Source organism: Dermochelys coriacea, chromosome 3 (genome assembly GCF_009764565.3).
Source record: "Dermochelys coriacea isolate rDerCor1 chromosome 3, rDerCor1.pri.v4, whole genome shotgun sequence".
Lineage (NCBI taxonomy): Eukaryota > Metazoa > Chordata > Testudines > Dermochelyidae > Dermochelys > Dermochelys coriacea.
The window spans coordinates 25,116,287-25,144,115 of NC_050070.1; the positions used below are offsets into that span (position 1 = coordinate 25,116,287).

At 39.5% G+C, this 27,829-nt stretch overlaps 1 protein-coding gene across 8 annotated transcripts in view; it reads left to right on the plus strand.

Moving 5' to 3' along the window:
• CYRIA (CYFIP related Rac1 interactor A) overlaps window positions 1–27,829 on the plus strand; it is an 83,239-nt gene that overhangs the window by 26,675 nt on the left and 28,735 nt on the right. Inside the window, exons 5-7 of one of the 8 annotated variants that reach the window (XM_038395148.2) lie at window positions 24,671–24,782; window positions 26,783–26,862; window positions 27,044–27,124. The exons of 2 other annotated variants lie outside the window; for them this stretch is intronic. In XM_038395148.2, the coding sequence (XP_038251076.1) occupies window positions 26,793–26,862; window positions 27,044–27,124 (151 nt within the window). In that variant the 5' untranslated portion in view covers window positions 24,671–24,782; window positions 26,783–26,792. Of the gene's footprint in view, window positions 1–24,670; window positions 24,783–26,361; window positions 26,518–26,782; window positions 26,863–27,043; window positions 27,125–27,829 lie in introns of those variants that run through there. 5 more of the 8 variants (XM_043510224.1, XM_038395146.2, XM_038395158.2 and 2 more) reach the window with 5 other exon arrangements.

Here is a 27,829-nt window from a genome sequence, read left to right on the forward strand (position 1 = left end):
AGAGGGAATGGGGGCTGGGCAGCAGTGCAGCTCATGTGCTGCTACCACTTTCACAGGCAGGAGCTGAGGGGCTGCATAGCCAGAAGCTATTGCTCTCAGCTGAATGGGGGAGAGGAAGTTGAGTGAGCCAGTGAATGAATGGCTGTAGGTGGAGGGGTGTGTGTGTGTCTGTGTAGGATGGAGAAAAAGAGAAGAGGGGAGATTGATTAAGGCACAGGACAGAGATCTTTGGGGGGGAGTGTGGAAATGGGGAGAAGGAAGAGGACTAAGGTGAAAATACTGTTGAAAGAGGAAAGGATATACGTGGGTGAAGGAAGAACAAAAGCGAAGAGGGTCTAACTCAGAGAGTCTGATCTATTAAAAAAATGTGAAGTAAAGGTGGGAAGGGGTAATGAGGAATAACAAAAGCATAAGATATAGTTAATAACCGTTTTTTTAAAGTTTTTATAAAGGCTGTTGTGATACAATTTTTTTTTTTTTACTTGAGATACTGGTGTTGTGAAAATTCTGCAAGCCCTGATTGTGTTCATTTGTTTCCAATAAATTATATATCTAACACTTCAGTAACTTCTTACCAGATGACACATGAGTGTGTGTATATGTTATCTACATTTGCAGGAACTTGTTTTAAGTTCTAAATGAGTTTCTGATCGGTTAGCTGAACTTTCATAGTTTGTTCCAGCTAAAGATTGTGACAAAATAATGACTTTGGCAACTCCTGTCTATCTTACGTCACAACAGTTATTGAAAATTGAATCAAAATATCAGGGTGGGGTATTAATGATTATCCTTAAAATGCTGGATACTTTTCTTAGTCAGAGGTGTGCTCATGAAACTTTGAAGACATTTGCCACTTCACTCCATTTGCTACCAAAAGTGGGTTCCAGTAGAGCTATTTGAAAAAATGAAGAAAAATTGCAAAAAATAAATTTGAAAAGCAGTTTCTACTTGGCAGGGTTTAAAAAGGACCTTTTTTTTGTTTGTGGCTTTTTTGTTTTCTTTTGTTTTTTTTTTAAATTGGCAAATAAACTTCCAGAGCTATTGTTACCAAACACTGTGTGGAACTGACAACGCTTTGACATTAGGTTTTTTTTGCAGTTTTTCTTAATGAAGTATTTTATTTGAAAGTTTTAGTTCTTACCTTTTAATATGTATTTCTGGAAAACTAAGATTCTTAAAGAACTGATGAGAGAACTACAAATTCTTTTATATATATATAATATACCATCTGAGCCCAGATAAAGTGAAACACTAGTCCCTTTCTCAAAGAGCTTACAGTTAAAGTATCAGACAAAAAAGAATGTTTAGATACCTTATGCACTGTTTACAATAGTGAGATCAAGATTAATATAATCATTGCATTGTAAGATTTCTGGGGCAGGGACTATTCTTCTTGTTCTGTTTGTACGGTGCCTAGCATGTTGGGCCCTGGTCCGTGACTGGAACTCTTGGGTGCTATTTCAATACAAATGCATAATAAATAAGCAGCTTTCTAATCACACCCACTGTCTAGTCATTGTCAAATGTTTTGTCACCATTGTGACATGAGGAAGGATCTTGCAAAAAGGTGTAGGATTTTTAGAAAATGGGGAGACACAGACTTATGCTCAATTTTATCTTCTGTGCTAGGTTGTTTCAAAGTCAAGTGCCCGGATTGGAGAATACCTTTGAGTCCTTTTGAGAGTATCACCCTGGCTATACTCAAGAGTGGAGCTGTTTCAGTGGGCATGAATGGAGAGGTGTTCTCTGATGCAGCTTATGCCCAGCCTATTGATGCCCTAAAATATTATGGGTAGGGTTTTCAAAGGCACCTTCATGACTTAGGGGCACAAGTCCCATTGACTTTTCATGCCCCAAAACCAGGGCTTTGAATTGTCACCAGAAGCAAACTGAGAGGCCTTAGAGAGTGAGCACAGTGTGATTTTATTTTTTTCTTTTTCTTTTTTAAAGAAAAAAAGAACTCTGAACTCTGCTGTGCCTACACAAATCAGGAAAAATCCATTTTTTAAAAAACAGAACGGCCTCGCTCCTGCAAGCGTTTAAGCATGCAAATTTAGCTGTGAACAAGCTTATGTATTTCCAAAATTGGGGCCTAAATGAGGTAGTCGTTATCTAGGCCACAAGTCAGATCCAAGACTGCACTCTCCTCTTGTACATACTGATGCAAATTCTCCACTGCCTTCTGTTTGTGCCTAGTGTAGTCATTTTTACAGTTGTGCAAAATGGACATAAAGTGCTACCAAAACCAAATAGTAGTGTTTCATGCCTATTTGCACTCACTCTTCGCAGGGGTAAATGACTACATGAGGCAAATCAGGCCCATTCAGAGGCTAAGCTAATTCTAATGAACTAGCTCTTTGCCTGTAAACACTGTGAGTGCATCTTAGTCAATCTGAAAATACTTTACTCTAAGTGTAGTGTAATAACTTTTGGAAATATTAATGGCAAAATCTTCAAATATTGCTGCCTAAAATTAGGTATCTAAATAGCTGGCATGATTTTTAGAGGTGTTGAGCACTCACAACTTGAATTAGCTAGAGTTGTGAGTTTTCAGCACTTACTTACAGATGCCTTGGTATGCATCTAGGTTTCTAAATTTGAGGTATCAATGTATGAAAATATTATACAGTCCTTGGCTGAGCACTCTGCTTCCATTGTACCAATTTTGGAGTGGTAGCCATGTTAGTCTGTATCGGCAAAAACAACGAGGAGTCCTTGTGGCACCTTAGCGTAACAAACTTATTTGGTGGGCTAGAACCCACTTCATCGGATGCATGGAGTGAAAATACGGAAGCAGGTATAAATACATGAAAGAATGGGGGTTGCTTTACCAAGTGTGAAGTCAGTCTAACGAATTAAATCAATTAACAGCGGGATACCAAGGGAGGAAAAATCTCTTTTGAAGTGGTAAGAGAGTCGCCCATTACAGACAGTTGACAAGAAGACGTGAGTAACAGTAGGGAGAAATTAGTATTGGGGAAATTAAGTTTAGGATTTGTAATGACCCAACCACTCCCAGTCTCTATTCAGGCCTAATCTGATGGTATCCAGTTTGCAAATTAATTCCAGTTCTGCAGCTTCACATTGAACTCTGTTTTTGAAGTTTTTGTTGTTGAAGAATTGCCACTTGTAGGTGTGTTGAGTGACCAGAGAGATTGAAGTGTTCTCCTACTGGGTTTTGAATGTTATGATTCCTGATGTCAGATTTGTGTCCATTTATTCTTTTGTATAGCAACTGTCCGGTTTGGCCAATGTACATGGCAGAGGGCTGCCACATGCTGTATTTAAAAATGGATTTTTCATGATTTGTGTAGGCACAGCAGAGTTCACACCAGGCCAACAGCCTATTTTACACATCCAACTACCACAAACATTTAGTGCACATGAGCGAATCTGCAACCAATTCTTCACATCAGTTAATTCAAGAGCTGTTTCAAGAGATTCCTGGGTGTTTTTAAACCCTGAACCAGAGTCGTCACTCCCCAGTCCCTGGGTTTCTAGGCACGCTGTCAGAATACAGATCTTCTATATGATACCCCCTTGAGAGAGCTGGAGCCTGCCTTCCAGCTGCGTACTCCCTCTTGGTCCAGCAGAGAGCTGATTCCTCCCTGCTTAAATACCTGCTGTCCCAGATTCCACCCAAAAGGTGTGAAGCGTCTCGTTTATAGTTTAACTCTCTCAGGGGCAACCAATGGTAGAGAAGCAGTTCTCTTATAGAAAGACTCTCTGCACAGTAGCTCTCTAATACGTTTATGCTCTTTTACTTAATCATTTAATGCACAGGAGAGTGCAGATCATAGAAAATAATAAACACTGCACTTGTGTCCCAGCTTTCCTCACTACTTCAGGACAATTTTTGGCCTGTGGCAGGTTGTCCAGAGTTCTTCTGTTTCCATGCCAGTGCATGGGTCATGGCTGACACATGCTGGATTACTTTTCCATTGTGGACTAGAGAAAAATGGCCCTTGTGCAGACCAATTTCTGCTCTTTATAAAACCTTCCCCCTCCACCCCCTGGTTCAGCTGACACCCTTGACCAACTTTCCCACATGACAAACCTTGTCAAATGACTTTGTTGCCAAGATGACCTCCACCTGGCTATGTCTGTCCTGGACAGTAGTCAGTCGATCTAGAGTGGATAGATTTCCAAGAATTAGGTACTTGGTCAACTATCCTCTATTGGTCAGCCCTGTATCTCTGTGTATTGGGGCTTCAGTCCACTGTGGAGGTGAAGAGGCAATAGAGAAGGTGAAAAGCTGCACATTCAAAATTAAGTTTGCAGCCTCATGCAGATATATAGTTCATAATTTTATAAATCGTACAGACAGATTCCCAAATTATCACAGCATGATATGACATTTCTGTTTTGCATGTTTTTCATGATTGCTTCGTGCCTGGACATTTCTGCTATGTATTTACAATTGTGTTGACTGAAAGAATAACCTGGTAGTGCCAGGTTACTCATAAGCTTGAAACTTGTTAGTTAAATTGGAATAATGCTTAAATCTTTGACATTCATAAATGAAATTGATTATCCAAAATACTGTTCTTCAGTCTATTCATTTTTAGGAAAATATATGGATTGTGTTCAGATGATGATTTTTGCTGTATTGCTATAGTTGAGTAAATAATGCCACTTAGTGGATGACTGCTATCACTACAGCCTCTTATGAAGAATTAAATATGGTTCTTTATACTGTCATTTACTTTTATTTCTAGATAGAATATGCCAAAAATGTCACTTTTTCAAATGACATTACACAGGTCCAACACTGGTAAAAGGAGAAGATGGTATAAGTGGAGAAGAGGTTTGGAAAAAAGTAAAATTTTTAGATTTGCAGGATGGGGATGGAAATAGTTCTTTCAAATTCTAATGGAGTCCTCCTTTAGTTTTCTATGAAATCTAGAGAGGAATTGAATATATTTTTTTCTAAACACAGAATTGTGTGATAAGATGCAGATGCCCTATTAGAAGTATGTTCTCTAGTACTTTCCACTGCCCAACAAAGTAATAACCAGTGTATCTGAGCAAGTTATGGTATGAGATTTTGGATGTGTCAAAAATCATGATGATAGTAATTATTAATAGATGAAGGCCAGTTTTTGGGGAAGTAGCAGGTGAGGAGCAGTGCGGCTTTAGACCAGGCAACAGTTGCATCAATCAGATATTTATGCTCTGATAGTTACGGGAGGAGAGAGAAGGGACTTAAGGCTGTTTGCTGTTCTCCTCCACTTCATGAAGGGGGGGGGTCTTTTTGGTGTGACTTGTGTTTCCCAGATTAACAGGATTTAGGTGGGAAGGCAATGACAGATACGGAGGCAGCTGTGGGAGTGACTCCTGTAGTGAAAGACACATTGAGGATGACTGGATGTGGAAGCTGTGGTATGTACATGATCCTGGAGGGGGGACCTGGTAAGAGTTTTTTCTGCATGAAATGCCGTCTGATAGAGCTGATGGAGGAAAAGATCCGAGGTTTGGAGATGAAGGTGGAAAGTCTCGTTGAATTTAGGAAGGGGTTTGAGCAGATGATGGAGCAAAGATATGAGGTATCTGAAGGGAAAAGCTCAGACTCACAGATGGAAGCAGGGCTGGGGAATTTTGAGGGGAGACTGGGTGAGGAAAGTGGCCAGTGGAAGCATGTGACTAAAAGGACCAGGCAGAGGAAAAGACGGGCTAGTGAAGGAGAAATAGAGCTTAGGAACAGGTTTTCGGAGTTGGAATATGAAGAAGGGGCTCAGCAGGTACTTGTTGAAGGTGGAAGGGTAAGGAAGAAGAGAAGAGAGGCTAGTCCTATAGGAAAAGCGGAAGAGTCAAGGGAGACTACACCAAATATGAGCCCCAGGAGGATACAGGATGGGTTGAAGAGGATTATAAGGGAAAATAGGAATGGAAAGAACTTGCAGCCAAAGGGAACAGGGGAGAGACTGGAGAATAGCACCGTCACCAGGAAAAGGCAGGCCTATGTGATAGGGGACTCTTTATTGAGAAGAATAGACAGGCCTGTAACTAGAGCTGATCCAGAGACTAGAAGGGTGTGCTGTCTTCCGGGTGCTAAGATATGGGATGTAGACCTGAGGTTGAAAAGGATCCTAAAGGGAGCGGGAAATAATCTCCTAGTTATCCTTCATGTGGGAACAAATGATATGGCTAGATTCTTGCTGGAAAGTATTAAGGGAGACTATGCTAGGCTGGGGAAGACGCTTAAGGAAATTGAGGCTCAGGTGATCTTTAGCGAGATCCTTCCTGTTCCTAGAGAAGGGCAACAAAGGTGTGACAAGATTTATGACTGTCAACAGATGGCTTAGGCAGTGGTGCTATAAGGAGGGCTTTGGCGTTCACAGATAGAGGACAGTTCTCTCGGGATGGACTTCATCTGAGTAGGGAAGGAAATAGACTTCTAGGATCAAGGCTGGCACAACTGATAAAGAGAGCTTTAAACTAAGAATTAGGGGGAGATGGTTGGGAGATGTCCAGGTAATCTCCACGCCAGATTTTAGCACTGAGAGGGAAGAAGACGAAGTAAGAAAGGACACAGCTGTGGGTAGGAGAATGTATATAAGGAGCGAGGGCGGTGTGGATACTTGTCTAATAGGTTATACTGGCTGTAGAATGACTGAGCCTAATAGGGTACAAAATGTGAGCGAGGCCAAACAGCAAAAATTAAGATGTTTGTACACCAATGCGAGGAGCCTAGGTAACAAAATGGAGGAACTAGAGCTACTGGTGCAGGAAGTGAAACCAGATATTATAGGGATAACAGAAACATGGTGGAATAGTAGTCATGACTGGACTACAGGTATTGAAGGGTATGTGCTGTTTAGGAAAGACAGAAACAAAGGTAAAGGTGGTGGAGTAGCATTGTATATCAATGATGAGGTAGAATGTAAAGAAATAAGAAGCGATGCAATGGATAAGACAGAGTCCGTCTGGGCAAAAATTACATTGGGGAAGATAACTAGTAAAGCCTCCCCTATGATGGTGCTTGGGGTGTGCTATAGACCTCCGGGATCTAATTTGGATATGGATAGAGCCCTTTTTAATGTTTTTAATCAAGTAAATACTAATGGAAACCGCGTCATCATGGGAGACTTTAACTTCCCAGATATAGACTGGAGGACCAGTGCTAGTAATAATAGGGCTCAGATTTTCCTAGATGCGATAGCTGATGGATTCCTTCATCAAGTAGTTGCTGAACCGACTAGAGGGGATGCCATTTTAGATTTAATTTTGGTGAGTAGCGAGGACCTCATAGAAGAAATGGTTGTAGGGGACAATCTTGGCTCAAGTGATCATGAGATAATTCAGTTCAAACTAAATGGAAGGATTAACAAAAATAAATCTGCAACAGGGTTTTTGATTTCAAAAGGGCTGACTTTCAAAAATTAAGGAAATTAGTTAGGAAAGTGGATTGGACTGAAGAAGTTATGGATCTAAAGGTAGAGGAGGCCTGGGATTACTTTAAATCAAAGCTGCAGAAGCTATCGGAAGCCTGTATCCCAAGAAAGGGGAAAAAATTCATAGGAAGGAGTTGTAGACCAAGCTGGATGAGCAAGCATCTTAGAGAGGTGATTAAGAAGAAGCAGAAAGCATACAGGGAGTGGAAGATGGGAGGGATCAGCAAGGAAAGCTACTTTATTGAGGTCAGAACATGTAGGGATAAAGTGAGACAGGCTAAAAGTCGAGTAGAGTTGGACCTTGCGAAGGGAATTAAAACCAATAGTAAAAGGTTCTATAGCCATATAAATAAGAAGAAAACTAAGAAAGAAGAAGTGGGGCCGCTAAACACTGAGGATGGAGTGGAGGTTAAAGATAATCTAGGCATGGCCCAATATCTAAACAAATACTTTGCCTCCGTCTTTAATAAGGCTAAAGAGGATCTTAGGGATAATGGTAGCATGACAAATGGGAATGAGGATATGGAGGTAGATATTACCATATCTGAGGTAGAAGCAAAACTGAAACAGCTTAATGGGACTAAATTGGGGGGCCCAGATAATCTTCATCCAAGAATATTAAAGGAATTGGCACCTGAAATTGCAAGCCCATTAGCAAGAATTTTTAATGAATCTGTAAACTCAGGAGTAGTACCGAATGATTGGAGAATTGCTAATATAGTTCCTATTTTTAAGAAAGGGAAAAAAAGTGATCCGAGTAACTACAGGCCAGTTAGTTTGACATCTGTAGTATGCAAGGTCCTGGAAAAAAATTTGAAGGAGAAATTAGTTAAGGACATTGAAGTCAATGGTAAATGGGACAAAATACAACATGGTTTTACAAAAGGTAGATCATGCCAAACCAACCTAATCTCCTTTTTTGAAAAAGTAACAGATTTTTTAGATAAAGGAAATGCAGTGGATCTAATTTACCTAGATTTCAGTAAGGCATTTGATACCGTGCCACATGGGGAATTATTAGTTAAATTGGAGAAGATGGGGATCAATATGAACATCAAAAGGTGGATAAGGAATTGGTTAAAGAGGAGACTGCAACTGTCTTTCCTACTGAAAGGCGAACTGTCAGGTTGGAGGGAGGTTACCAGTGGAGTTCCTCAGGAATCGGTTTTGGGACCAATCTTATTTAATCTTTTTATTACTGACCTTGGCACAAAAAGTGGGAGTGTGCTAATAAAGTTTGCAGATGATACAAAGCTGGGAGGTATTGCCAATTCAGAGAAGGATCGGGATATTATACAGGAGGATCTGGATGACCTTGTAAACTGGAGTAATAGTAATAGGATGAAATTTAATAGTGAGAAGTGTAAGGTTATGCATTTAGGGATTAATAACAAGAATTTTAGTTATAAGCTGGGGACGCATCAATTAGAAGTAACGGAAGAGGAGAAGGACCTTGGAGTATTGGTTGATCATAGGATGACTATGAGCTGCCAATGTGATATGGCTGTGCAAAAAGCTAATGCGGTTTTGGGATGCATCAGGAGAGGCATTTCCAGTATGGATAAGGAGGTTTTAGTACCATTATACAAGGCACTGGTGAGACCTCACCTAGACTACTGTGTGCAGTTCTGGTCTCCCATGTTTAAAAAGGATGAATTCAAACTGGAGCAGGTACAGAGAAGGGCTACTAGGATGATCCGAGGAATGGAAGCTTGTCTTATGAAAGGAGACTTAAGGAGCTTGGCTTGTTTAGCCTAACTAAAAGAAGGTTGAGGGGAGATATGGTTGCTCTCTATAAATATATCAGAGGGATAAATACAGGAGAGGGAGAGGAATTATTTCAGCTCAGCACCAGTGTGGACACAAGAACAAATGGGTATAAACTGGCCACCAGGAAGTTTAGACTTGAAATTAGATGAAGGTTTCTAACCATCAGAGGAGTGAAGTTTTGGAATAGCCTTCCAAGGGAAGCAGTGGGGGCAAAAGATCTATCTGGCTTTAAGATTAAACTTGATAAGTTTATGGAGGAGATGGTATGATGGGATAATGTGATTTTGGTAAGTAATTGATCTTTAAATATTCAGGGTAAATAGGACTAATCCCCTGAGATGGGATATTGGATGGATGGGATCTGAGTTACCCAGGAAAGAATTTTCTGTAGTATCTGGCTGGTGAATCTTGCCCATATGTTCAGGGTTTAGCTGATCGCCATATTTGGGGTCGGGAAGGAATTTTCCTCCAGGGCAGATTGGAGAGGCCCTGGAGGTTTTTCGCCTTCCTCTGTATCATGGGACATGGGTGACTTGAGGGAGGCTTCTCTGCTCCTTGAAGTCTTTGAACCATGATTTAAGGACTTCAATAGCTCAGACATAGGTGAGGTTTTTCATAGGAGTGGGTGGGTGAGATTCTGTGGCCTGCGCTGTGCAGGAGGTCCGACTAGATGATCAGAATGGTCCCTTCTGACCTTAGTATCTATGAAGGCATTTGATTCAGTTTGGAGGGAAGCATTATCGAAAGTATCAAAATCATATGGCATTCCAGATAAGATAATTGTAGTTATAAAAGCTGTATATGAAAACTCCTGAATTGCTATAAGAATTTGGCGGAAAATGAAGCAACTGGTTCAAGTCAAAGTTCAGTGCAAGACATTGGGACAGGAAATCATCATTGATTTTCATTCCGGTTTTTAAACTGGATGAAAATGGAAAAATATTGGAGGGTGTGACATTAGATGACTTAGAGTTGAGCTCCTTAGTTTATGCATTGTACAACTGGTAGGCATGCTTGTTTGAATGAATGATACTTTTCACTACTCTGGAAAATGTGTGTACTTGACTTGTACTTGCAATAAATGCCAAGAAGATTTAAGTGGTTGCATCTTGGAAAAGGGGCAGTAGACAGTGTTGAAATACAGCAACGGTGAAGTCATAAAAAAGTAAAATCTTGTGTACCTAGAAAGCTTGTTTAGTGCCAATGGCTCCATAAAGGTTCTAAGGAGTTGGGCCACAACTTCAAGTGCTGCATAGACATTGACAAAATAGCGGCTTCTATAAACGTTCATTTTGGTTCCAAAGCATGCTGACAGTATTATACGATAGTTTGGAAGCAGCTGCTTTAAATGAAACAGACATTATAAGGCTGGAAGCAGTAAAGATGAGGTGTGGGTTTTTTTGTTTTGTTTTTTTAAGATGGCTGATGTAAAATGTTCTGATTTTTAAGATACATTGTTAGGAGCAGAATACGATGTGAAATCAGGATATGGGATTGACGACAATCAAAAAGATTAGGATGGTGAGGAGAAGACAAACATAATAGGAAGCCAAAGAAAATAGTGCAGATGCAACCAGTGTGATGGCAGGACACCGTATGCAGGGACACAACCAGGGTGGACTTATCGGAGGAACAAGCCAGGACAGGAATGAATAGTGACTCTTCACAGCTCTCCTTGTCTGCAGAGATGCTTTGGGATGAAGGAGAAGCATTCTGCTTTTGACCTTGTGCATCGAAGCCATTCGAAGTCTAGTCTATTAATGTACACCCTGATATGACTTGTATTATTGGATCATGGCTTTTGAATTTTAAAGCTAAAGTCTTAAAAAATCTGGATGTATGGTTAGACTCATAAATCCTTTTTTAAGTGCCGAAATAAGTGGCTTGATCTTTCTGCAGTGCTGAGCACCGAAAAACTCTCATTGCCTAGCTTAGGCACCCACTTTTAAAAAATTATAAACTAAATGTTCAAAAACAAATAGAAGTTTGGCTGGCCTCAATGGAATATATCCCCTACACTGTGGAAAAAATGCTTCCTAGTAGAAGGGGGGTGGGAAGCAAATAATAAGGGGAAGTTACTCCTTTTCTCTACTGTCTTGAACACATTCATGTGTGCTGTTGTCTGGACCCATTTTCCCTAAATACATTTCCATTGCTTCTCACGAGCCTGGCTGGTTTTTTTTTCTAATTGCTTTAGTGGGCTTTGGAACAGGCCCTGGGTTTCAACTGCAGAATATTTAATGCATCAACAGGAAATAACTCAATTTGATTTTCAAAACCCAGGATGAGTTATTGATTAAAGATTCCCCCTCCGCTGTGGAAGATTGCTGTGGAAGTTACTTAGGCAAAAAATGTACAACTCCATATAATTTTTAGTCTCTTCAGAGTGTTTTCATACATTAAGCCTTTTTGACAGTTGTAATATAGTAATAGTATGGAATGTTTGGAATAATACAAAATACTTGAAATATGTCTCTTCCTTGTAGTTGCCCTTGAAAACAGCAGAGGGCACTATATAATCAACAAATGTCTTATTCCGAATCTTGTTTTATCCCTTTTTCACATGAAGCCATATTGAATGAGCAAATGTCTATAGACTGGTCTGTGAGTTTTAAATGTCTCCTTCACAGGAAATCCACTAAGTAGCATTGCAGGGTTGTCAAAACAACTGCACAATGTCCACTTTTGTGCATGTGTTTAACTTTTCTCACATCACTGAACAATACTCTGTTTTCTTTGTATAATGGAGCTTTCTGGTCATGGGCATCTTGTAATATGAAGGGAGTAAACTGAGAATCCTAAATGGATTTATATAATTAGTTACTATGCAAATTTGACCTAAAAGTAGTGAATTGATCTAAAATAGTAATGTATAACAAAGCTAAACTTGAACATAAGCTCTACTGTGTATCAATTTTATTGTCTTAATAAAAAATCACTGTGCAATTTTCATAGCTAAATTAACAGTAGTGTCTGATAGTGATTTGACACAGTTAAGTCTGTCCACATATTTTTAAATTTCCTTTACCATTTTAACAAATTTAACTTTGAATTGCTAAATATCATTGTGTGCTGTGACAGGGTGCTTTTGTATTTGATCAGTTGCTGGATTTTTATTTCCAGACCATCTGTGGGATTGTTTAACTGCCTTCTTCACATTGCAGATTTTCTTTTATGACGACTTTGGAAAAATAAGACTGTAAGATTCCCCTCGGCATGAGCAATCTTGAGAAGCTGATATTTTACATTCTGTTTCGTTAAAGAGTCATGTCTTGTCTTTCTTATCTGCGAGTTTCTAGGATGTCTGCTATTATAGCAGTTCGATCTTTATTTGGATCTTTATTTTGCCCTTTAAGGAAGCTAATGTGGCAATTAGCAAAAGGTGATATGCAAGGAGAGAAAAATGGCCCTGAGTGTTTTTGTTTTTGTTCTTCACTTCTCCTGTCTTCAAAGTGCATGCATGGGGAGATCTGCTTAGGCTGATATTAGACAGGACTTGAACTTCCAGTGGAGAAGACTGAGAGTTACTAAAGTAACAGCAAAAGAGTCAAGAAAATTAAATTTGAACAATTGAGGGTGGGGTGGGGGGAAGAGTTAAAGTGTCTAAAACTTGGAGGTAGGGTAGAGGGGGCTGTTCTTAACTGTTTAACTTGAATGGCTGGCTAACATTTTGGAGGAAGAAAGTCCTAACGATCACACTTTAATCTAGGGATCAAGATATTGAATCTTTAACAGTATGCACCTTTTGAGACATCCAGTAGGTATTCATAGAATTGGAAGGCACCTCGAGAGGTCATCTAGTCCAGTCCCCTGCACTCATGGCAGGACTAAGTGTTATCTAGACCATCCCTGACAGGTGTTTGTGTAACCTGCTCTTAAAAATCTCCAATGATGGAGATTCCACAGCCTCCCTAGGTAATTTATTCCAGTGCTTAAACACCCTGACAGGAAGTTTTTCCTAATGTTCAACCTAAACCGCCCTTGCTGCAATTTAAACCTATTGCTTCTTGTCCTATCCCCAGAGGTTAAGGAGAACAGTTTTTCTCCCTCCTACTTGTAACAACTTTTTATGTACTTGAAAACTGTTATGTTGTCTCTTCTCCAGACTAAGCAAGCCCAGTTTTTTTCGATCTTCCCTCCTAAGTCATGTTTTCTAGACCTTTAATAATTTTTGTTGCTTTTCTCTGGACTTTCTCCAATTTGTCCACATCTTCCATGAAATGTGGTGCCCAGAACTGGACACAGTACTCCAGTTGAGGTCTAATCCGTGTGGAGTTGAGCTGAAGAATTACTGCTTTTGTCTTGTAAAACTGTAGAATGCTGCTTCTAATATTTCTGAAGTAAAAAGAAGAGGGTAAAACAAAACTTTCATGCCCTCCTTATAAATTGTCAATCAGTAATGTCAGTGCCAGCCATCAACCTACCCTCCTTATATTTGTTATTCATATCTTATTTTTAAAAAATCTACCTGGCCTATGGTAATGCATGTTTCTTATTGCTGCTTCCTTAATCTCTCCCCTCTTCCCGGTCCTTCTTAGTACTAGTTATATTTACTGCTGCATATTGATTTAAATTAGGCTGTAAACTCTTCAGAGTAGGTCTATCCTTTTACTTCGTTGGTACTGCACAATGGAGCCCCAATCACTTTTGGGGCTTCCTTACATTAATGTAATATGTATAAGAAAAATACGAATGTGTGTTGGTTCTCTCTCTTATCTTTCCCTTGCTGTCACTCGGAAATGGTGCCAGGTCTTAAACTAACTAATTTGAAACGGCTAGGTGCATTAGAATCTTAATAGTATCAGTCAAACTATATATGATCTAAGTGCCCTACTAACCTATTTGCAATGTTGTAGAATAATGCATTTTATTCACTGGAAGTGTCAATGGGATATGAAAGGGTAATATTACACAGGAGTCAATGACCATTGTTACTTTGTGTAATAGAACTATCAAATATAGTCACCCCAATGCATACTAAAATACTAAAACCTTTATAGTTTAAAGGTTTACTTAAAACTTTAAGGTTTAAAGTCTTTATAAAGACTTAATATTTCATCCTTACTCACAATGTGTTGTGTTGTTATTGCATACAGTGTGTCAATAACCACTATTTCAGAATTCTGGTGATATCACAGAATTTCTTGTCCAAATAAATTGCTTGCTTAGCATTCAGTATAAGATAGCATTTGTTTTCTTTGTCAGAGTGGAATACTTGCAAGTATTAGTTCAGATTTGTGCTCTACAGTTTACCTTATTACAAATAAAAAATAATAATAATATACATGTTCAGACTGGGGATAATACAAGCATTAGCTGCTTGGTGCTGACATTTGAAGTGCACATCACCAATTATCTCAGGATTAATATGGCAGGTTTGATTGAAATTAGATTTGATATTTTGACACGTACATAACAATGGTGGTAAAATATTTATTCATTTCTGTAGAACTAGGGTAAGATTTCTCTCAAAGCTCTAGGGTATGAAAAGGCTCATCTTGTTTTTAAAGCATTTGTATTGAATTTGCTCTGAGTACAGTTCAGTACTCCATAAAGCACCATCAAGAGCTTGAATAACAGATAAGACAGTGGTGGACAAAAAGGAACAGCTACATTATTAAAGTACTGTGTAAGTCCTTCTGTTCCTAATTTTCTTCTGCATTTGTACACTGCATCTGATCAGGAATGATACACTTGCATTTTCTACTGCTGCATGTTCTATAGGATATTTTCCAAATAAATCACTTCAAACAGTTAAACTGGCAAATTTCTAGGGGGGCATTTATTGAGATGGCTTCTCTTTTCTTTCACTGTGATCTTGTTGTGGGTTAAGTGGAGGAACATCCTGTGATATCTTTTGTAAGACTTCTCCCTCGCTGAAGAACAGCTGACTCAAACTCATCCCAGGTCTACACAATGTGGTTACATAAGAACGGCCCTACTGGATCCATCTAGCCCAGTAGCCTGTCTTCCAACAGTGGCCAATGCCAGGTGCTTTAGAGGGAATGAACAGAACAGGTAATCCGCAAGTGATCCATCACCCATCTCCCATTCCCAGCTTCTGGTAAACGGAGACTAGGGACACAATCCCTGCCATTGACGGACATATCTTACGTGATCTGATTTGAAGGGGGGGAACTTTGAATTAGGCAAATCCTTGTATTCCTTTTTCTATCAAAGGCATCTTCCCCATTTCTCAAAGCGAGCCAAAGCCTTGACATTCTTCTTTGCTTTCCTCTTAGTTTGGGTGACCAAATAACATTGATGATGAGATTAGGAGAAAGAACCTCTTTCGCTTCCTGCCTGCTCACAAACTTTACCCCTTCACGAGGATGAGCATCTACGAACTTGATCTGTATGTCCATCAGATTGAAACTGGGTACACAAAGCTGATTGAGGAAGCAATGAAGAACCTATGCAAAATGTGTCCCATCCTGCCATCTCAACCACAAACACATTAGTCTGGTGGTCCTGTGCCTCCATTCCACTTCTATTAACTGTGTAAGGTCCTGATCCTGACCTGCAGATCCATCAGGACTAAGATATGTCACAACCTCATTTCCATGCCATCAAGATAGCTCCTTCTGGGACACTGCAGTCTCCGAAGCCCAGGACAAAGTATGTAGGAAATCAAGATAAAACATACATGGAGGGGGTTGGATGTGGAACAAAAAAACATTTTTGAGATGGTAACACTAGACAAAAGACTTCCAGTTCTGAAAAGTTAAGGTATTATAATCTGAGGTCATCCCTTATTTCATGATTTTGGTGATGTATCTCTGGAGTGTGTATTTCTGTCATTGCAGGCTGTGACAATGCTGGCCAGCTCTCTGGTGTGATGGAATCAGGGGAATTATTTATCATAGTGGGTTATTTATTACTCAGTGATATGTTAATCCCTTCAGATGTGTAGAATGCTTCCTATAGTTCTCTCTCCTGATTGTGTGCCAACAGTCTACGTGTGGATTCCAGACTTGGAGCATTATCTGTCTAGCTGTGTATTATGGCAGTCCTCTCTTCTTTGAACTGTTACTCTTATATTTGGGATTTTTTGCAACTTGCTCTTTAGCAACGATGTATGTCTTGTTCCATCCATTCTTACTCTCCATCTTGTGGCCTACTCTGTGCAGATCACATAGCCCTGCTTTCCTTTTTTCATTTGTTATTTTGTTGTTATTCAGGTATGTTACACCCTGCTACCAGTTGATGTGTGGGTAAATCTTTCCCAATTATTACTGATTTTAGTTTTTGTTGTGAAATTATTTATACAGTTTTTTTTTTAAAGGATATGTTTATGGGTCATAGTGGGGCTGAAATGACTGTCTTCTTTGGGAATGTGTAATAGTGTTGCCGTTTGGTGTGTAATCAGAATGATCAGTTTGTTGCTGAGGATAGATGTAGGTAGTACAGTATGAAAGTTCTCTAGGAATAGCCTCTAGCCTTATCAGAGAAGTGCATACTCTTCATATACTGTAGGATTAGTTCCAGTGATATTCTGGTGACATACTATGGCCATTCTTCTGTCTCATAGGTCACCCACCTCTGTATGCATGTTTCTACCGCTATATATTGATAACCAAGAGCTATCCATAACACATGATCTGGCTGCTTTTTATGTCAGGAAAAAATCAGACTCGTCTTAGAGTATTTCCGTCACACGCACACATTTTATCCACTCCATGTTCTTTGTTGTCTGTGGTCTCTTTCTTGAACCTCAGTTATTGAAGACAAAAGGAATCAATATCCCTTGTTGGATTCTGTTCAGAATAAATTGAGAAATTCTACTTATGTTTCAGATTTAATACAACAGTTTTGAGGCAAAAAAGCCTTTTTAATGGATTCTAGAAGGTAAATCAGTTTCAGGCTTATAATGAAAACTTATTTGCAACCTTAGCTGTTAAGTGTCTGCTCTAATAATGTGACAGACTGAAGTTAGTATGCACCTTTCAATCTATTCACTTGACCACTAATTATTGTAGCCCAGAACTACAGGTAAAATGTCAGATATCTAAGCTGTTTGAGATGGGTCAGATTGGAAGGTGCGGGGGGAAGGTGGTAGTACTCTTGCAAGCTCTAACTACATAAGTCTAGGACGAAAGAATGTAGGCCATTCCTATAGAATGGGGGGGGAGAATATACTGGAAATCAGTGACTCGTAGGAGTAGGGGAGGTGACTTTACCTGTGTTTATAGCGTTGGTGAGACAAATACTAGAAAGCTCAGTCCGGTTCTGCTATCAACATTTTTAAAAGGGTTTTGAAAAATTTGGAGATGGTGCAGGAAAGACCCACGGAAATTATTCAAAGATGAGAAAAAATGTCTTGCAGTGAGAGACTTAAATTTCTCTGTTTAGCTTATCAAAAAGATTGAGAGGTGTCTTGATTTATAATGTATAAGTACCTTAATGAGGACAAAATACCAGGTACTAAAGTGATATTTACTCTGTCACAGAAAGGTTACACCAAGAACCAATGGCTAAAAGTTAAAGCAGAAAAATTCAAATTGGAAATCTGTGCAGAAAATTTAATAGTGAGTGTTTAACCATTGGAACAAACTATAAACATAAAGTAATGGATTCTCCATCTCTTGATATCTTCAAATCAAGACTGAATGTTTTTCCGGAAGATATGCTTTAGCCAAACATAAGTTATTGGACTTAATGCAGGGATAACTGGGCGAAATTATATGAACTGTGTTATACAGGAGGTCAGGGTAGATGATCTGATAGTTCTTTCTGGCCTAAAACTCTGTGAATGTAGGAATAATTGCTGATTATCAAAATATGATTTTGTGTGGTCTCTGAGCTCCTTGAGCTTGGCTTCCCTTGAATGTGCTCATTGGCTTGTTTACTGGGTTTCTTGACTGACTGACTGACTGACTGACTGACTGGTGTGTGGGTGATGAAGCTCAGGCGAATACTATCTGGTCGTGCACCAGAATAGACATCACTTTCAGTAAACTGTGAAAAATCTGATTTCCCTCCCGCCCATTCTTTATTACATGAGGCAGAATAGATGTTGGTGAGTTATACAAAGAGGTTGGTAGGAGTTTGAGAACATCCTTCCGCAATCTAGTATTAAGACAGTTGTATTTTTTTTTAAAATACTTCTACCATTCTCCTTTGCCCCCTGCCCCTCCCTCTTCCCAGCAATGGTTAAACTTTCAGCTAAACTGAAACTAGAGCTGGAAGGGAAAGGTTTTCCCGCCTAATTTTTTTAGGGTAGGTGATGTAATCACTTTTTCCCTTCATTATTACTTGTAGCACATTGGTATATTTTGCTACTGATATATTAAGTTATAAAATTAGAAACCAATTTTATTTTAAAACAATGAAAACAAAGTAAATTTCACATCGTGCCCTTAAGGCAGCCATATATGTGAGAGCAAATTCTCAAGACTGGACACTCTCTCCCAAAGACCCCCAGTCCTGCAAAGATTTAACTATTCCTTTAGTTTAACTATTTAGAAATAAATATTCCTGTATAATTTAGCTATTCTGGTCAGTTTCCCCCAAGCATGCAAGGCCTGAGGCAGTAAGTGTCCTCTTCTCCCCCCCCCCCCATTGATTTCAATGAATGTAGAGAGCCAAGGTGAGTGAAGTAATATCTTTTATTGGATCACTTTCTGTTCGTGAAAGCGACAAGCTTTCAAGCTACACGGAGCTCTTCTTCAGGTCTGATCCCCGATGCCCATTTATGAGCGTATATAGCGACATAACCTCCTCAACCCGCACTGCTTTTTATTATGACCTTTCTGGTTGTATTGTTTTTTTTTTTTTGTTTTGATTTGTTTTTTTGTCTAGAGCTTCAAAATGGAGCACCTAAGGAATAAATTGGGATTTGATAACTGAAAAATTATGTAAATGAAATAGAAAAGATATATTTTTCTTACATGCTTGTGTAAATTCATAACTAAATTTGAACTGTTTGGAGAGCAGAAGAAAGCATAAATATATAGTTGAGATTCTGATGTCAGCACTTCATTGATTTAAAGCATACTACTGAAAGGTAAGTTATTTCTAGAATTATAACACTAAACTGGACACTAAACTAAATTGGACACTAAACAGAATTTGGAACCCCATTTAGGAGTATTACAGTACACACATTTTAATCATGTGTATGTTGAGCTGGAGCTCGTCTTTTAAACTGGGTCCACAGTATTGGAGAGCAAATACTTTCCGGGTTAGTGAAATGGAACATTGTGCTTTTCTAAAACTAAACTAATGATTATACATGATTTGTTAGTCTATCAGCTTTTCACTTGAGTATCTAATCTGTGTGATCGAAGAAACAAATTATATTCACACCCCCGAGCAGAAATAATTAGCTGCTATTTTGTAGAGTTCACCATTACCACAAAAGATTCTTTATCAGTTTACAAGCAAATTGGTTTCACTTCTACATCTTGGTTCACGATAAAGCTTAAAATACTGCATTTGAGATTTTCCAGTGGAAGTTATTTTGTAAAAAGTCTGCATTTTATACCCTGAAATATGGTAGAGCAGTCAGCTCTCCACACATGTATTTGTCTGAGGTTTGAGCTAGAACAATTGTGAAATATGAGATGTATTAACATGTTGTATTTATTAACTGTTAACACTGCTGTTGACCCTATGCTAGCAACACTCATATCCTCAGTTTCCCCTGCCCCAGCAAGGATCCTGAATAGGCCTTTCCTATATTAGAATTTTTCAACTGGTGGAAACAATGTTGAAAATTGTAGTTTAATGTAGCTCAGAGAGTTACAGGCATTTTTAACATATTGTAGGCAAATACTATATGCACATAAATATTTTTGAGTGACTTGGAGTCAAAAACTAAAGGCAGGCCCCCTGGGGGGGTGTTTAAAGCGGGGTGGGGGAGTCCTGCATTTTTTCTTTTCTGAAACACTCTTCCCCCCACCTCCTTGTACAAAACCTTTCTATTCATATCCCTGAAAACTGTGGTAGAACCTTGCTTAGGAACCTTGCTTATAGTTAGCTGTCCCTAGCACAGCGATGGGCAAATGTTTTGGTCCGAGGGCCACATCTGGGTATGGAAATTGTATGGTGGGCCAGGAATGCTCACAAAATTGGGGGTTGGGGTGTGGGAGGGGGGTAAGGGTTTGGGTTCTGGGATGGGGCTGGATATGAGGGGTTGGGGGTGCAGGAGGGTGCTCCGGGCTGGGACCGAGGGGTTCGGAGGGTGGGAGGGGGATCAGGGTTGGGGCACGGGAGGGGGTCGGGGTGCAGGCTCTGGGCAGCACTTGCCTCAAACAGCTCCTGGAATTAGTGGTATGTTCCCCCTCCAGCTCCTATGTGGAGGCGTGGACAGGTGGCTCTGTGTGCTGCCCCATCTGCAAGCGCCTCCCTTCTTCCTCCTCTTCCCCCCCCCCCACAGCTGCCATTGGCCTCAGTTCCCAGCCAGTGGGAGCTGCGGGGGCGGCGCTTGGGGCAGAGGCAGTGTGCAAAGCCCCCTGGCTGCTCCTACATGTAGGAGCTGGAGGGGGGACTGGCTGCTGCTTCCAGAAGCCGCACAGAGCCACGGCACGTGCAGAGTGGGGCACGCCCCCAACCCCACTCCCTGTCTGGAGCACCAGAGCAGGGCAAGTCCTGTACCCTGCTATCCAGCAGGAGCTCAAGGGTCAGATTAAAACGTCTGAAGGGCCGGATGCGGCCCCCTGACCGTAGTTTGCCCACCCCTGCCCTAGCGTGATTTCATCCCTTCTGGTGTGATAGTCTCTCACTCTGCCTGGTCACATGCCATTTGAGGTACATTGCGCATATGCTAAGAAGACTGTGCCTAAAATCCAACTTCAATAACTTATTGGCTGGACAGGCTTTGTGACTGTTTCTAACAGATACACAATGTTTCATATTCCTAAGATTTATAATTAGGAAGAGCTATATTTATGTTTCAGGTTGGGATACCAGGATGGATAAATGGATAGATGCTAGTTTCTCTAGAGGGTTGATGGTAACTATGTTAGAGGTCTCTCCCAACCTCTCTTGAATTAAACCAGTCTGCCTGAAATTTCATGTATATGATCTTAACTCAACAAAGGTGTGTGTTTTGTTTTTTGTTCCCCCCCCCCCCCCCCCGCAAAGTCTAAAGTAAATCTTGCATAGAGTTTTTGGGAATTATGAGTATTCTCACTTTTTCAACACTATCCCTAAGTATGTTTGGTTTCTCATAGCTCCAAACTAACTAACTTGGTATATAGAGACTCCCAACTTGTTTTTAATCTTTTGCTTTTTGTGAGAATTTGTGATTATGTTTAGTTTGTGAGGATGATTGTGGGTGGAATTTAGTTCTTTAAAAGCTTCCATGTATGTTGAGCTACTGTGTTGTGTATGCACATAAAGTATTTGTCTGAGTCTAAAGACTGCTGCCAAACAAATCTACTAACTTCATTTGGTTTATTATTCTCATAGTGGAAGAAGTGGAGTGCTATGTAGAAGGAAAGAATGGGCCCAATGTGAAGACTGAGAAATAGGATGTTTAATTTTATTTTAAATAATTGAAGTTGGATTTTCCATTTAATCCATGAACAGAAACCCTTAAGAGGATGTTGAACATTGTATTCTAGCCTTTAGAGTAGCAGCCGTGTTAGTCTGTATTCGCAAAAAGAAAAGGAGTACTTGTGGCACCTTAGAGACTAACAAATTTATTTGAGCATAAGCTTTCGTGAGCTACAGCTCACTTCATCGGATGCATTTGGTGGAAAATACAGAGGGGAGATTTTTACACACACACACACACACACACACACACACACACAGAGAGAGAGAGAGAACATGAAACAATGGGTTTTATCATACACACTGTAAGGAGAGTGATCACTTAAGATGAGCCATCACCAGCAGCAAGGGGGGGAAAGGAGGAAAACCTTTCATGGTGACAAGCAAGGTAGGCTATTTCCAGCAGTTAAAAAGAACATCTGAGGAACAGTGGGGGGGGGGGAGAAATAACCTGGGGAAATGGTTTTACTTTGTGTAATGACTCGTCCATTCCCAGTCTCTGAAAAAGCACAAGAACAAATCCACACAGACACACCCCTAGAACCCCAACCTAGGGTATTCTGTCTGCTACCCAAGATCCATAAACCTGGAAATCTGGGATGCCCCATCATCTCAAGCATTGGCACCCTGACTGCAGGATTGTCTGGCTAGGTAGACTCCCTCCTCAGGCCCTACGTTACCAGCACTCCCAGCTATCTTCGAGACACCACTGCCTTCCTGAGGAAACTACAGTCCATTGGTGATCTTCCTAAAAACACCCTCCTAGCCACTATGGATGTAGAAGCCCTCTACACCAACATTCCACACAAAGATGGACTACAAGCCGTCAGGAACAGTATCCCCGATAATGTCACGGCTAACCTGGTGGCTGAATTTTGTGACTTTGTCCTCACCCATAACTATTTCACATTTGGGGACAATGTATACCTTCAAATCAGCGGCACTGCGATGGGTACCCGCATGGCCCCACAGTATGCCAACATTTTTATGGCTGACTTAGAACAACGCTTCCTCAGCTCTTGTCCCCTAATGCCCCTACTCTACTTGCGCTACACTGATGACATCTTCATCATCTGGACCCATGGAAAAGAAGCTCTTGAGGAATTCCACTATGATTTCAACAATTTCCATCCCACCATCAACCTCAGCCTGGACCAGTCCTCACAAGAGATCCACTTCCTGGACACTACGGTGCTAATAATCGATGGTCACATAAACACCACCCTATACCGGAAACCTACTGACCGCTATTCCTACCTATATGCCTCTTGCTTTCATCCAGATCATACCACACGATCCATTGTCTACAGCCAAGCTCTACGCTATAACCGCATTTGCTCCAACCCCTCAGACAGAGACAAATACCTACAAGTTCTCTATCAAGCATTCTTACAACTACACCTGCTGAAGTGAAGAAACAGATTGACAGAGCCAGAAGAGTACCCAGAAGTCACCTACTTCAGGACAGGCCCAACAAAGAAAATAACAGAACGCCACTAGCCATCACCTTCAGCCCCCAACTAAAACCTCTCCAACGCATCATCAAGGATCTATAACCTATCCTGAAGGACGATGCATCACTCTCACAGATCTTGGGAGACAGGCCAGTCCTTGCTTACAGACAGCCCCCCAACCTGAGGCAAATACTCACCAGCAACCATACACCACACAACAGAACCACTAACCCAGGAACCTATCCTTGCAACAAAGCCCGTTGCCAACTCTGTCCACATATCTATTCAGGGGACACCATCATAGGGCCTAATCGCATCAGCCACACAATCAGAGGCTCGTTCACCTGCGCATCTACCAATGTGATATATGCCATCATGTGCCAGCAATGCCCCTCTGCCATGTACATTGGTCAAACTGGACAGTCTCTACGTAAAAGAATAAATGGACACAAATCAGATGTCAAGAATTATAACATTCAAAAACCAGTCGGAAAACACTTCAGTCTCTCCGGTCACTCGATTACAGACCTGAGGGTGGCTATCCTTCAACAAAAAAGCTTCAAAAACAGACTCCAACGAGAGACTGCTGAATTGGAATTAATTTGCAAACTGGATACAATTAATTTAGGTTTGAATAGAGATTAGGAATGGATGAGTCATTACACAAAGTAAAACTATTTCCCCATGTTATTTCTCCACCCCACCTCACCCCCCACTGTTCCTCAGATGTTCTTGTTAACTGCTGGAAATAGCCTACCTTGCTTATCACCATGAAAGGTTTTCCTCCTTCCCCTCCCCCCCCTTGCTGCTGGTGATGGCTCATCTTAAGTGATCACTCTCCTTACAGTGTGTATGATAAAACCCATTGTTTCATGTTCTCTGTGTGTGTATATAAATCTCCCCTCTGTATTTTCCACCAAATGCATCCGATGAAGTGAGCTGTAGCTCACGGAAGCTTATGCTCAAATAAATTTGTTAGTCTCTAAGGTGCCACAAGTACTCCTTTTCTATTTGTATTCTAGCCTGTAAGTTCAGTAATTTGAGACAAGATTGTTTCAGCCCAATTCCTATTTGGTTTTTATTGTCCTTTTTAATTTTAGTAATACAAAACAAGGAGCAACATTGAGTAATCATCATCACCAAATCTTTTTGATATAGCAGTTTTCATGTTTTTGTTTATGTAGCTTTAGACACCAGTGATAGAGGATGTTGAAGTTTCACCTTCTAGAACATCAGAAGTGGCAGCATGGCCATCAGCAGTGATCACTATGAAATCACTATTTGTTAAACAATCCTTGTTTATGACAGGGAACAAATTAAACTTGAGCTGAAAATAATTTAATTACCTGACTATTCCAAATGGGGGAAGGCAAATACATTAAAATGGAAGTTCAGGTATATGTAACTTAAGTCCAGGAAAATTTACTTTGCATGAAAAATTTAGAATTTTTTTTCCTTAGCCCTGGAGTGTTGCACTACAGTGTATTCATAAAATATCTAGGGTGAGAAATAAGAGTTTGTCTCAGACTAGCATGTTTGTTTTTTGGAAAGGGAACTGCTTTCTTGCTGTTTCTAGCATGCTATCACCAAGCCAGTCTTTGGATGTAGTGCTGACTTTGGAACTAGAAGAAATTGCTCCATCAGATGCTGTCTGAACAGTGAGGTAAGACAAAATTTAAAAGGAGTTGGAAGTGAGGAATCCAAAGTGGGACTAACTGGGTCATGTTAACTATTTTCTTAAAGCAAAGGTTCAATAACAGTGCATTGCTTCTTCCATGATTATGAAAAGGAAATTGAGATCTGCATATTGTTTCTTCTGCATGATTCCGGTAGCAATGTGTTACCGTTGTTGGGATGAAATGTTAAATTACTGAAGAAATACATGATTTAGTACTGTATAAACTAATTTTGGTTCCGTTTGCATTTTGTTCACTTTTATAATCAAATTGGCAAGTTAAACTCAGTATTTATAATACAGATCTTGCTTTGAAAGTTTTTTAAAAAAAAAGTAATCTTTGTTTTTACATATGAGCTGGTATAACTTACTGAGAGAACTGATCTTCACGTTTTAATATTTTCAATGCAAAATGTTGCTCATTGTAAAGGGCTTGACAGTCTGCTCGTTAGAGGTGTTCTGGAAAGGAAACTTCTGGATAGTTGAATTTCATGAAAAATATACAGCCTAATATGGCTTCCTAGATGAAGTGAGATCATATATCATTGACTGTTAATTTCATTTATAACACTTTATGAAATAAACAAGGCTGCTTTAAAATCCTAGAAACATTCCACTACAAGGCTATTCCTGTTCTTTCTTGTCATGGAAAAACATCCTTTTAAATGTGTAACAGGCAGGTGTCATGTTACCTATCATTCCCAAGGTTTATAGGACCATTGGAAAAAACCTCACTTCTCAAATTGGGTATATGAACGCTATATGTGTGCTTAATAAGTCAGAGTCTTGTATGGGGTCTAATACTCCTTTAAATGAAGAAGGCGGGGGGGGGGGGGAGAGAGAGAGATTAAACTTAAAAAAAAAAAAAAAAAAAAAAAGATGACTATCGGGTGCCAGTCCGAAGATCTATGGATGATAGGGTTTGACTAACAGATATGCCATGCTAAAATTGTCATTAATGTGCCTCACTTATCTTATAATATAGTACTTCGAAAGAGGTAATTGTGTAGCTGAAGGTAAAGGGGAAATATTGCGGTCCTAGATTGCTATGGGCTTTGTCTAAACATGGAAGTTTAACACTTTCTCTCCTATTATAACCCTTTTTCAGTTTAGCCTCTCTCTCTCTCGGGAAGTGGGGTTAAACTAGCTGAAAAGTCTTTTTATACTCTGCCAGAATAAGAATCTCCATATAAAAAGATTATACTGGTATAATTGGTAAAACTTTCCAGCAAAGACAAGGCCATACAGAGGTCCTCTTTCATGTCCGTCAATGAGACACTCCACTTTTTCAGGAGTTTCTGTCAATTTTTCTCTGACACTGGAAGTTTTTTTTCGTTAAGATGGGACCCGGGTGTTTCTTAAATCACTAACTATGCATATGAGGTTTAAGGGGTTATCCCTTTTTTAAAAAAAAATTATATTACTATGAAGAGGTAAAGTTCAACAGTTTTTGTAGTAGTGCTTATGATGATGATGCTATTTAAATCTTAATTTTAGAAACACAGAGAACTGTAACTTTTTGGTTCTGTTCCTTAGATTAATGGATGGTGGGGGTTTTTTTTAATAGATGACTTCTTGGGTTTCTATTTTTAAATACAAATCCAGGACTGAGACCTTGTTTTTCTTTGGAATATTCCTGATTCAGCAAGCGGGAGAATTCACAACCATTCAGGGTTTGTCAGTTTTGCAAAGTGAAGTAACTCCAACGTATCTTCGCCTAAATGTAAGGGTCAGTACAAATGCATTTACCCTGACTGCTGACCGTCTGTTTCTCGATCAGAGGTATTTCCAAGTATAGACAAGGCCTCACTCTTTCCACATTGGTATGTAAATAAATACCACACAATTAATAATAAACATTTTCTGTATGGTCCAGAACTTACCATGAAATTTAATAGATGTTGCAGACTGTGTCAAGCCCTTAGTTTTTAACTTTCTAATTTTGCATATGCAGTATAATTATTTTATGATTTTGTTGCATTCACTAGGTTTGCTGGGATGGGTAATCTTCTTAAGGTCCTTACCAGGGAAATTGAAAACTATCCACATTTTTTCCTGGATTTTGAAAGTAAGTTCAAAAAATTACAATACAATGAGAGAATTTTTTCCATGACTTAAAAGCTAGTAGAGAGAACTTTTTAATGATCAAATATAGTGGCAAGTTTCTAGCAGAATCAGAATATCCAAATCTATGTCCAAGATCATTCATTCACTCAGGATGCCTGTTCTCTTTCTTTTCTGTTTTTCAGTAACCACATGTGTGAGCTTTTTAAAAGTACTCACTTGCACAGAACTTGATCAGGGGGCAGATTTTTTCCTTGACTTTGAAAGTGAGCAAAACTTCTTGCCTGGCTTGCTGCCTTTATTCCTAATAATTTTTTCCTAATAGTGTGTGGCTTTATGCATCATACAATATTTCAAAAGAGATTTGTGAACAAATTGATGTATGCTTCTGTTTAATATTGAATTCCGATAAATACTTGTAAAACATTTTACTGTAAAATTGCTAAAATCTTGTTGGGCAAAGAGGATAAATGTAAGAGTAAAGTCTTGTCCTGACTTGGTTTCAATACACATCGTATCTGTCCTAAAAGTAGATAGAGAAATACTAATGTTTCTGATGAAAGGTTTGATTGCCTTATCCTTTTTTTTTTTTCTTTTTTTTTCTTTTTTTTTTAAGGATCATGTGGTGGTGTTTGTTTTTTAATTTTTTAAAAACTACAATATTTGTTACTTCATCATATAAAAGGGTTTTTTTTTAAATAAGTACCAAGTATATCAATAACTACAACATAAATTGTTCAGATGGCACTTTTCTTTGCATTGTTCAATACTGAATAAACTGGGTTATTTTTATAACTTCTAATAATGAAAATGTGGTCTGTATATATGCTTTATTGCATCTTTGTCAAACATCTGTCAGCTTGCAAAATGTAATGTGTTACATGCTAATTTTCTCACCACATCTGTACCTTGATGCAAGATAATTCATTTTTTACTGGTTAGTTCTCCTGCATGTATTCTAGACATTCTCT